This window comes from Gavialis gangeticus, unplaced genomic scaffold (genome assembly GCF_001723915.1).
Source record: "Gavialis gangeticus isolate Ggan-Ray unplaced genomic scaffold, GavGan_comp1, whole genome shotgun sequence".
Classification (NCBI taxonomy): Eukaryota; Metazoa; Chordata; order Crocodylia; family Gavialidae; genus Gavialis; species Gavialis gangeticus.
In genome coordinates, this window is record NW_017729024.1 from 117,102,518 (window position 1) to 117,115,482 (window position 12,965).

A 12,965-nucleotide genomic window follows, 5' to 3' on the forward strand; every position below is an offset into this window, starting at 1 on the left:
CATTTTAATTTGATTTCTTCAATCAAGTTCACCACCTTAAATTTCATGTTTTTCAGTTTGGAAAACTTTATACAATATATGCTTCTTGCAGTAAATAATTTAATCAGATCGAATTATAGATACAGATGGGCAAGTACAGAATCAAAGACCATTAAGACACTCTTTCTTTTTAATTGCATCTTGTTCTGTAAGAAAGCAATGCAAGTTGAGGATCTATCAAACTTGGAGTCAACTTTGTCTTTCGACCTCACCTTTTATTTCATTTAATTGTAATCCAACATTGACACAAAGCAATGTAGTGAAACAGGACACAACTTGTGAAGAGGAGTCAAGAGAATTATTTTCTGTTTTCCAGTTTCATTGTAGGTAGCATATCTTATCATAAATGAAGTAGCTAGATGAAAAGAACATTTGACTAAAAAAGATTAACAGTATTACTGAACTGGTGGATTAATTTAATTTGGGCAGTTTGACTTATCTCTAGTTGAACCATAGCCTGTGGGAGACAATTTGATAAGGGTTAAAGAGAAATAACTTCTCAAGAAGGTACTGAATATTTGGCAGATCAGAACTTTAGATTATCATATATCTTGAAAAGTTAAATTTGCAGAACGAGAGTTTGGCACTTTCTCAGTGACATCTCCCATTTCAGGATCACAATATTTAATTATTTAGCTGGAAGATAACTGAGTTTAAGTACTAAATTCTAATTCATTGTAAAACATTACACACAGCTACTGTAGTTTAACTCCTAAATTTTTGGGACAAAGTACACTGCTGTTTGTTCTTGTAAAATTAATTGTTCAGTTATTTTCAGTAGTTTAGAATGCTGCTGTAGCTGTGATGGTCCATGAATTATGTGAGAGGCAAGGACTTCGGGTGATATCCTTTAGTGGTCCAAGTGCATAGTTGGGGTACAGTTAAGCAAGCTTTCACATGCAAGACATTTCCTCAGGTCACTTGAAGAAGAAAGTCCTGCATGTGAAAGCTTATCTAACTTTATCCCAGCTATGTATGTAGTTGGTCCAGCAAAAGATCACCCAAAGAAATTCTAGTGTCTCAGATATTCTGGATGTATATTCTCAATGAGATTACACAACTGCTATTCCTTTTCTCTTCTCAGTTCCATTAGTCTTAGAGACCCCTGGCCTTTTTAGACCCCCCTGTCTTTATGGCACAGACATATTTTTCCTACACTGGTAACTTGTATCAAAATGCTCAAGTACTGCCTACTATTATCCCTACATCATCTTCTTCATTGGCTGCAAACTTGAAAATCACAGGAATAAACTTCCAAGACATGCTTTATTGTTCTCTATTGTGTCTTCTTAACCATAAGCCTTGCCTGCTGAAATTGTTGGGATTTAGGTTAATTGACAGGGCCTTAATACTTTTATTGATTATGATCCATCCATTCCAGTATCATTTGCATCAGAACAGTATAATAGTAGGTAGCTAGGACCATTCATTTAAAGGGATTTGGGTGCCTAAAGATATAAATAGGGACTTTGAAAAATTCCCATTTTGTGCTTGGAGGTGGGTACTATGGCCCAGATTCTATTCCACCCTGAAAAACTGTTAATACAAAAGGTGGGTGGATCCTCCTTTCCTTGATGCTTTTTGTGTGACTCAATCCTAATAGTAAGATGACAGTGGGTGCATCTACATAAGACATTTACTGTGCAATTGACTAATTAGCTGTACAGTAAGTCTCGGTGTCTACACATGAACCGCCATTAGGCTGCAGTAAATACAAGTACTATCCAGCTGCAGAGTAAAAAATGCTGCAGCAGCATACATGTAGATTTTGCCCAGCTAGCTGGTGCACAAGGATGCTTCAGTGCAGGGACTGCCTACCAACTAGCTCTGAACTGGGACACCCTCATGCCCCAGCCAACCCCTGTGCAGCAAATTGATCTGGGGAGAGCATCCCTGGGCTGGCAGCCTGATCCCCAGGACCTCTTGCCAGCTGGGACCCTGGCTCCAAGTGCTGCAGATGAATAAACTGCAGCGCTTATTGCACCACAGCTATTTGCTCCTAGGCACATGTTCAAATGGTGCACCCAGATGCAACAAACTCCGGAGCAATAAGCTCCACAGTTTTATTCTAGCTCTATAATTGCATGTAGCCACATCCAGTGTGTTACAATGGTGTTTTTTTCAGGTAGAATAGAATCACACATAGGCACCTAAGTCCACTTAGATGCCTAATGAATAGAATAGAATCTGGCTTTGTGTGTTATACCTGCTTTTGAAAATCTCTCTAGACACATATGGCCATTCATTCCTGCTGTAGAAAGTGGGATCACATGATATTATACAATAGCGTGAATCAGAGGAACTGTTCTAGAATAATGACAATTGTAACTCATTCAGTAGCTATTCAGGGCAACTAATAACCTTGTACAACAATTTCATTACAGTTTTTGTATTTTACTGTTGCTCTGAACGTCACCTTTTTGAAAAAACACCACAAAACACATCAATATTTCTCATATTGACTATAAGATACCAAATTTAACTCCAGAGGGCATGTGCCTAGAATGTAGATATATGAATAGTGCCTCTATATTCTAAGTGACTGTAGACCAACTATTCTTTTTTCTCTTCTTCAGGCAGGAGATACAATTGTCTGTAAGATTATTTCTAAAGTCAAAGATTAATTGAAAAAAGTGGGATTGAGGCAGAATTTAAGAACAGAAGTTTCAGTTTAAGAACATAAAATTGCAGTTCTGAAAACCCTCAGATTTGTTCAACAACCACCTAAACTATGTGGAGACCTCTATATTTTGTGCACATGCACCAGGTTCCCACAGTATTTATAGATGTATGCAACTTTGTGCCTGTCTCATACCTAAAACTCAGTTGGGATTCTAGGAACTAGATGTTTCTAGAATCTTATAACATCCCCAGTATGTGTATTGTATAGGATCTGATCAATAGAACCTTCCTCAGTCTAGTGTTTTTACACATACAAGTAGTAAACAATATTTGTATTCTACTTGTTCTAGACCATAATCTAGCACATATTCAAAACTAAGTCTGAACCACATCAGAATTTTTATTATCCATATGTGACAAAAGAGTCAAAGATATTTTTGTGGAGTATATGCCAAACCACAGGTCAGAAATCATAACTAATTATCACTGAATTGCTATTCAATTCCAATTACTATTCATGCATGTTATTTTAGAATTTCTGTTTGTCCATCCATACAGAAAATGAACCTTCCCTACCTTGTTTTTCTCTTTCAGATGAGAAAAAATAAGGATCTATATTAGAGAACTAAATGTAACAGTCAATAAGTGTCATTATGACAGGCTGCATTTTCTCTTAGGCTGTGGTTGAATGCATAGTGTCATGCTGCAGCACAGTACACTTGGGTTTTGACTTTGTAGTCCTTTTTATAAAGCCATGGTATATTCAGAGTTAAACTATTGGTGCATATTCTTTGCTTCCAGTCTGATTCATGTAATCCTGTGGTCGTTATCTATTAATTTCTTTCTTTTTTTTATTTTAACTTTTTTAAGTCAATTGATCCTGGCCAGCAGTTCACGTGGGAGCATTCTAACCTGGAAGTAAACAAACCAAAGAATAGATATGCCAATGTAATTGCATATGACCATTCTCGTGTTCTACTCTCAGCTATAGAAGGTAAGTAGACTCTTAATACATTCTAATTAAATCCTGAAATTGGTATAATCATTTATCTGCTCTTGTCTTGTAAGTTATGTGAGAACATCAGTTAATTTAACATTTCCTTTAGTAATAATCCTTTTCAAGCATTCATTCTCAATAAAATTTGAGACAGGGTCACATGTAGCAAAGGGGAAGCTTTTTTTACTCAACACATCTTCTCCCTATATCTTCCTATGTGCATTATAAAGTCTTATCTATGTACTTTTCTTTACTAATCTAAGTTGCCATTATTTTTTCTCTTACTAGCTCTGCAGACCCCGTACAGCTTTAAGAGCACATGAGCTATTTCTCATACTATCAGCATAATTGAGTACTGAAAGTTTCTAACCACTGAATCCTTACTGTTGGTGAAAATGCTCAAGCCAAAAAAGAATGCACCATGTCTTTTTGGTGCAAGAATGTGTTGTAGTTGTGTATGTATTTAATATAAATGCCACCCTTTGAAAAAGAGACTCAGGATGGCTTACAATAGAAAAACAACAGATCTTATAAAACAGGAAAACTCTTTATAAAACAGTACAAAATATAAAACAGGAACCTGCTAAACAATATCTCAGCTTATGGTTGCTTGCTAAATGCCTGCCCAAATAGGAAGGTCTTGTAGCAGTTCCAAAAGACACAAAGGAAGGAGACAACAAGGAAGGAGTTCCAGGGTTGAAGAGTGATTATTGAAAATGACCTCCCACACATGTTTGCTAAGCAAATATGTTGCACTGATGGTAGTTGGAGGAGATTGGTCTAATCTGACTTTAGGGAAAAGACAGTCCTTTAAATATGTGACGCCAGACTGTTTAGGGATTTATAAATCAGAATTGGCACACTAAATTACACCCAAAAAGCTTTTGTGAGCCCCTGCAGCAATATGGAGCACTGGAGTTATGTTCTCTTTGCAGCCCATCCCCATCGGAGAACAAATTTTACATGGAAGTAATTCAAATATTTGTATTTCTGAAACCTCAAAATTGCCTGAAGATGCGCATGGTTGTGTACATGCCAGGCTTTTAGTTTTATCCGTCTTTGGCAGCCAGTTCTAAGAACCTGATCATTTCAGACTTCTGCCCTGTGCTGCACTCAGCTTGAAATGATCAGGTCCATAATCTACCTATTTTCCCAACTGCTAAAACAACAAGACTCACTGATTATCATTCAGAGGATTTATTTACTGGTTACCTCTGATTACCAACTGAGTAAGCTGCTGCTTAGGATCAAGTCAGATTTTCAGTTTATTCTTCCAAGTTTACAGCAGTGCATTTGTGACTGCTGTAATGTGATGGATTGCATGTTTTAGTGGGACCATTTAAATGATAAAATAAAATTTGCCTGTAGTGAGTTTTGATAGACCTTGTATATTGAATGGAAGAGCTTGAGTCAGCTTTAAAATGACAAATGACTTTTAGTACCTGATTTCTCTACACAAGGTACAGTTGTTTCACTTTTAACATGCCACATGTTAAATTGCACAGCATTTTAATCTGTAGTCCTAAACAACACCTTATCTTTGGCTACTCCAAATCTGCAGACATTGGATACAGCAGGGACTGTATTTATAGGTATAATCAATTCTCTAGTGTGCTATGCATAGCCAGTAAATGCTCAGTGAAGGAAAACACGATCCTACGGGTTGAGCTTTACATCTTTGCCTAATTTATTGCAGCTGCATATCGTAGGCTTTGATAACACAGACGTAGTTCCTCAAGTATATTAGAAAATGTAAATGATTGCCTTAAAAAATTTGCATATAATAATCTGCTTACATTTCTTCCACCTATGGAGCTCATTTAACTGGTATTGACTAAATTTTTCAGTGTTGTCAGTTACATTTTCTCACTTTACTCTATAGAAATATCTAGTTCAACACCAAAGAATAAACTGTAATTAGAGCTCTTTCATTATATTTTTCCAAAAAAAAGAAAATAAAAGAACACTTCTTATCTGGTGTTCCAGGTACAAACCAGGCTAAATAAAATTTTTAATAAATACCTAAATAATCAGGAACTCTGACTGACTCTACAGTGATGTTTTTCTAAGTTGTTTAAAAGTTTTTTGGAGCAAATGGTAAAATTGCATGCAACTAAATCTGAGGCAAGGAAGATGAGTTTCACTGGGTTTTGACTGGAAAGAGGAGAACATTTAAATTGCAAATAAATTGATTTGTTGATTCATTACTAAGCTAACCAGTGCCTGAGTTCAGTCCTGCCAGATTCCCCGTAACGTTACTGACCTAAAACATTTGACTTTCCTGAAAGAAAATGAACATGTGCTGGAAATGGCATTAGACTGGAAAAAAAAAAAGTAGAAAAAGAAAATGTTTATTGAGGTAACCAAAGATAAGTAAACTAGCCCATAGATTAGTTTTTAAAATAGAAAAAAAATGAAAGAGCTAAAAGAAAGTTCTAAATATAATATAGTAGCATATCTATGGAAGTTTCAAAAGGGATTTTCTCTGGGAAAGTAGTATTTTAAGGGAACAAGAAAGCATAACATTTAAACTGCAGTGTTTGATTTCCCTTTTTACAGCAGAAATATTCTGAGGAAGTTAAAATTATTAATGTTTCAAAATCACCAATGATCCTAAATGCAGAAAAACATAATCACAGCCACTCAAAGTATCAGTGGTAAAGTTACACTCACTCATTGCTTTTTTAACCCACCTAGTGATTTTCCTACCTTTGTTTTAACCTCAATTTATGACAATCTAAGCACCACAAATTAACCATGACATGCTTGCTTATATCTGAAATATTTGACTTGAAAACAGCAATGAATTAATTATTTAACTCTGTCTTTTTAGTAGAATCTCTGTAGGGATGTTTAAATATATGAAAAAGACTGGGTAGGTTTGCACCATATAGACTAACTAAATCAAGTATCTGATTTAAACTATATGGTGCAAATCTTCCCTGCCTCCTTCCTGACTTCATGGCTAACTACCTCTGTATATGGATATATCCCAGAGTTCTTTTATGTGTGTAAGTTGCTAAACTTAATATGGTGATCTTAATATAGTTTCGTAAGTCTTTTTGTTTCAAGTTTTAAGACTTCATTACACCATTTTGTCATCCTGTAAATAAAAAAAAGCATTCCTAGTATGAAAATACATTGGCTTCCTAGTATTTCATTTATTTGACATCTGCATTTGTTTTCAAGCTACCATGGAAATAAATTATTTTAATATTGTTACAGAAATACCTTTTCACAGTAATACTCAGTATCTACTCAGTCAGATACAGAATTTGGACTCTATAACTTTTTTTTTATATATCCTCATAGGATTATTTATTAGGATTTGAAATAGCCATGGTCCTCATCCAAAGCTTATTAAAGTCAATGGAAAGGTGACTAATAATGCAAGACAGTTATTTGTTGGGACCTGTGTTCTTTCTAAAATTGAGAATTCCACCCAATTACAAAAACACTCAGGAGGGATGTGAAAGCTTAACCAAGCAATCATTAAACTGATAAGTGTAGTGGTAACTGGTTAGCTTACCTGTTATCCTTTAGCTGAGGGTGGGTACAGTCTGGCAGGGGAGGGGGTAAGAGAAGTCACATGGTGCTTCAGCAGGAATCAGAAGACAGCAGGGCAAGCAGGAGGGAGGGAGGAGCAAGGAAGAGGGGAGGGGAGGGGAGGGGTGAGGGGGACTACTACCCATAGCCTAAAAGGAAAACAGGGAGCAGCCTAATGACTCATCAATTTAGCAATCATCTGCTTGTTCACAGATGATCCCTCCTTTCCTCCCTGTGGACTGTGTTGTCTGGCTGCTCTTGCCTCCTCCCCCCGCCAAAGGGCTCCAAGAGCCCAGAGTGGCTCCCAGCAGCAGCTGTTTCCAAGCTGCTGTGTTATTAGTTAATCATTTAACCAATATAATTAAAGGAGGTTAAATGAATATTTTTGAATGATACTTACATCCCTAACACTCATCCACAAATAGTATTAATGAAATTCTTAATTCACGTTGTTTGAAAAATTATTTTCTTTCTTTGGCTGAAACCAAAGATATCAAACTCACTCTGTGCCCTACTCTGAATGTGGCCAGCAGGCTCCTCACCAGCCACATCTACAGGGCCAGTGGCAGCTGCAGAGAGCCATTAGCTGCAAAAGCAGCAGTGACAGCCACAGGGTGAATAGTGGCAGGTCAAGTGTCCATGAAGTAAGGAGGCTGTGTCAGTGCTTGGCCCCTGCTACTGTTGGCCATCAATACTGAGGCCCCAGAGTACCTGGAATCTGTGGCAGGCCCTTCCCTCTGCTATCCCTGCCCCCAAATTCACTTGCCCTCCAAAAGACCTGTGGACTGGATAGAGTGGCTCTGCAGGCCATATCTGGCACACAGACCATATGACACCCCTAATTTCCATTTACCAACTTTTGTCCCTTTGGAAGGTAAGTTGAAGTTGGTTATGATGATTTGACTATTCCATCTATAAAAAATACCACTTAGACTTAGATTCCAACATGCAAAGTAAACTCTTCAGTGATGGTCTGTTATCTTTGGGAGGGACATATGAGAGGAGAGCAAAAGGTGGTATCCAATAGTAGTTTCATAGTTGGTAGGGTCGGAAAGGACTTGAGTCTGACCCCCTGCCATGGCAGGAAAGAGTACTGGGGTCAAATGACCCCGGCAAGGTGTTCATCCAGCCTCCTCTTAAAGACCCCCAGGGTAGGAGCCAGCACTACTTCTCTTGGAAGTTGGTTCCAGATCCTAGCCACCCTGACAGTGAAGTAGCACCTCCTGATGTCTAGTCTGAATCTACCCTCTGCCAGCTTGTGACCGTTATTTCTTGTCACTCCTGGTGGTGCTCAGGGGAACAGGGATTCTCCCAATGCCTGTTGGTCCCCCCTGACTAGTTTGTAAATGGCCAATGCCTGTTGATCCCACATGACTACTTTGTAAATGGGCCCCTGACTAGTTTGTAAATGGAGAACAGAATATCACAATCACAATCTTAGGCATGAATCCATATAGAGTTGAGAGAAGAAAATTTGCCCAATATTTGTTAAATAGAAACTGATAAAATTAGTACAGGTAGACATTTCATTTTAAACATCAAAGGAGGATTTAAAATAGTGGGAAATAAAATCATTAACAATTTCATATAAAGATTTGCCAGTCCTTTATAAAGGTCTGCAGATAGATTTGCATAATAGTAGCAACTGAAAAAATTCAAGTGTAAATAATATCTATCATATTACAACAGCTTGATTATTTGTCTAATGGGCAATTTTAGCACCTTTAAAATGAGAATGTGAATTGCAGGAAATCTGTGCCTTGAAGATAAATTTTATGAAAAAAAAGGCAAGAAACTGCTAATATTCTTATTTAATACCAAGTCACTAGTTCCCACTCAATCACCATTCAATATTTAGGTCACGATCTTTGGATATAGAAAGTACTCTGGCAAATTCAAATTGTTGAATACTTGCTAAATAGTTAAGGACAGCTCTGGTACAGAAGTTACTTGCACTGTCTGTCACACTGCAGTTTTATTGTGCTCTGTTAACAAAAACAAGATGAAGGGCTTCAAGTGATTTCCTGCCCCTTCCCTTCTGCAGATGCAGAATGCTTTAAACACAGCAGAACTACTGCACAAAAGGATAGCAGGGCGGAGAAGGGCTGAACTTCAAGAAGACCATAGGGAAATTATTCCATCCATTCCCCATACACATTACCTTGTGTCCTTCACACCTTGTGTCCTTTAAGGAGACCCTTTAAAAAAAGTCCATTAGTTTAGTGGAACAAAGATTTTACAGGGAAACAAAGATTTGGCTTTTAGTGGTTTAATGTAATTTCTGTTAATAAAATCACCTTCCTGCAAAATGATTTTGCATTAAAAAGTTTAAACTGTTCTTGAGTGAAGCAGGGTTTTAGTTTATAATTAGTATGAACACTCTTTGAATTATAGTGTGTCATGTACACCTTCATGTTAATATTTACATCTAGTTAGGACTTCCTTTGATAGATACTATAAATGTTACTCAACCTTGAAGAGCTGGAGAACTTTATCAGTAAACTGAGTTTTGAGAGCCACAAAATAATCACAGTATGATGCCCTCATATTGCATTTCAGTATTTCCTTTGGAATACTCTGTTAATAGGATACTGTCATCACAATGCATTGTAGTCATGGTAATGACACTGGGCCATTACTATCTATGGCTCTCAGTAACTTCATTTATGAATTTATCTCCTTTTTTTCCCCCTCCTCCTATTTTTCCATCCTTTCCTGGTCACATATCTTTCTGTTGAATAATTTTAAACATTTGAAATCTTCTATAAATGATTGTTTCCTCTAAGAAAAGCCTCTCAGCCTTCTTTGCTCATCTATACATGTTTCCTTTCCTAGATAGACATTTTGTAGATTGTCCCTTTCTCCTTCCAAGTAGATCATTCCTGCTCTCAGTTCCTCCATGCGAGTAACTGTGAGTACTCACTCCTCACCTTCACTCTTTTCATGTCTGTTCCTTTTTGGTTTCCACCTCCATTCCTTCCAACCCTACTTCTCACCAGTTTTCCGCCATTCTTCATATTCTGTTCTTCCTTCTACAGCTCTATTTTTCATTATTTCCTTTCTCGCTTGAAATGCTATTTCTCTGTCTCTCTCTTTTGTTCCCCCCACAACTTTTCTGATCCTATTAAGTTAATCCTCAAGCCCTCAGCCATATTGTGTACCTCCCAGCCCTAATAATTTATCTTTTTCCACTTTTTTCTTTCCCATCCTTTCTTAAATTACTTTGATATATACATTTTCCTTATCCCTTGTGAAAGTTCTTAGTTTCATCAATATTTATTAGTATAAGATTTTTGCTATATTGTTCTTTTTTCATTGAGCTTCTAAAACACAACCTTTGTACCACGCTGCTGCTTGAATTTAGTAATCTCCTTACCAACACATATCTTGTTACAAGAGAACTTTCTCATAAACAACATTTTTATGTGCTTCCAATAGCTGTTTTAGTTCATTTCACCCTGACATAGTTCAAAACATCAGTGATTGATTTAAGCTGATAGTACAGCTTCATCAGCATTTTCAATTCATCATTACATTTTCTCAAGTTAATTGTTCACAAGCATGACAGAATTTAATCCTATTACTTCAGACTCTTTTTTTTTGTACTTAACAGCGCATCTTTTAGAGAGGCAGCACAGAAACAAAGGTTTATGGTTTAATTTGTCTTAAATAGAAAGACTACGCAGTATTTAGCCTTTGTAAAGACTTGAGACAATTTCATGATGTGATTTCAGTCTGTGAATAAAATGTGAAGTCTAATTAAAGCTATTTAAGGTGACAACTTTCTTCAGGGAATCAATGAAATAATGCTGAGGTCTGCATTACTGGTCCCCTTGTATGGGTCTTGAATCTCTCTTACCTGTGTATGCAGAGAGTGTAGCGATTGTTTTACTCTTATTTTATGATGTGAAAAAAGTTCAATAGTAAATCACTAACCAAAAAGAGTATGCTTTTTCTTTAATAATTATAATACTTATAATTATAAATTCTTATCTTTTTATATTTGAATTATGTTACGGAGTAATTTGCTTTCATTGTTTTTATCATCTTTTTATAAAGTTTTTTTTTCTTCTGAGATATTTTAGAAGTTGAAGCTATCTGTGATCCTACATTCAACTATTATTGGCATCATAGTGTTAGAGGCCCACTGCCAGGGAGAAGCGAAAGCCTACAGACTCTGGTCATCCCTACCTATAGAATAGATGTGATAAAATTCTTTTATACCACCTGGAAGCCCAGTCTTTAACTGAGACAGAAACTAGGACACTTTCATTGGTCAGACTTCTATAAGGAGAAGGATGATGAAGAGGCTGGGCAAATTCAATGCTCAATTACAACAATATAAAGCTAGAGTAATACTATTTGTGCCACTAATGTTACTCCAGGTTCATACTGTGTGAACTGAATGTACAATCTGGTCCATTGTCCCTTTCCTGACTCAGGGCACATGAAACGGGCACGCCAGAAAAACTGGCCCCCTGTTGCACCTAGATTTAACTAATGATGGCAATTGCTGCTTGACTTGTGGACAAAATGCCTTCAAGCTATGACAGCTAACAAAGTTTTGCAGGATTTCATCATAATGCAGTCAAACTGGCTGTCGTGATAATTTTTGTGGTATTAGACTTGACACAGGATTTTCCAGCTTTCTTATCTCAGAGAAGTGGTTATGGGCAAAGAAGTGACTCCATAAAATGATATTTTAGTATTTATATATAGTCCCCTGTGATGACTGATTCACTTCTTCTCTGTTTACAGGTTTATTAATATACTTGTGCACTTGCATTTAGGTAGACAAAAAATTACTAGCCACTTCAGAGAATAATACGATAAGGTCCAGAAGGGATTTGTATATTTGTATGTGTTTTGGGAAAGTGACTGAGAAAATAGACAGTATATGTAGTTTGTAGGAATGGGAGGGGCGAGTGAGGTGAAGATTTCTGAAGCTGAGTGAAAGTTTCCTGTGTGCATGAGTATATATGTGAGTAAATGGGACAAGATGACTGGGAGGCTGAGTAAATGGGTATAGACCAATTTCTGATCACTTATACTGGTAAAAGTATAATGTATTTACCTGGCCATAATGGCCATAGCAGACAGGCTGAGGACTCTACTGTTATAATAAATGATAACATATTTTCATGCAGAGATTTTGCTTCATACAGATGTTCAGTTTCTACTGGCCTGAGCAACAGCAGGCATGTGCCTGCATGTCTGTTCTGTTGCAAACTGGTTCAACCTAGACAGGTTAGACTAGGGCACAGACAGAAGTGACATTTTTCATGTTATCTGGCTCCTGAAAGAAGTCCACAGGGTGGACAGAGCTGCAGTGTACTTTGCACGGCAGCATTGGGACCCAGAGCCCTCCAAGGCCCCTGCAGCACTGCCGTGACCCACAGCAGCTTTCCTTGTCCTGCAGCACGACCCCTTCCCCCCACTGGGAAGAGGCCTGCACCCAGGAAAACCGTGATCAGGCCTCCTGCCTCCACAACAGGTTATTTCCTCCATGCCACTCCAGCAGGCAGGCAGCAGCATGACCAGACACCACCGGCTGAGTGGATCCAGCCTGTCCCTCAGTCCCTCTGAACCATTCTCTGGGCATGCAGCTGGGCTGGGGCTGCTCTGCAGCAAGACTGCCTTTCGAGGCAGCCCAGCCGCAGCAGTTCCTTTGCTGCTGGCACCAGCCCCGTGGTACAGGTGGGGACCAGCATGCACAGCCCTGACCCTGCACACCCCATGCCAGCTCCAGGCTCACCTGTCT

At 37.8% G+C, this 12,965-nt stretch overlaps 1 protein-coding gene across 1 annotated transcript in view; it reads left to right on the forward strand.

The window, feature by feature from the left end:
- PTPRD (protein tyrosine phosphatase, receptor type D) overlaps positions 1–12,965 on the forward strand; it is a 1,990,398-nt gene that overhangs the window by 1,878,950 nt on the left and 98,483 nt on the right. Inside the window, exon 32 of the mRNA XM_019517599.1 lies at positions 3,532–3,655. Within this exon, the coding sequence (XP_019373144.1) occupies positions 3,532–3,655 (124 nt within the window). The remainder of the gene's footprint in view (positions 1–3,531; positions 3,656–12,965) is intronic.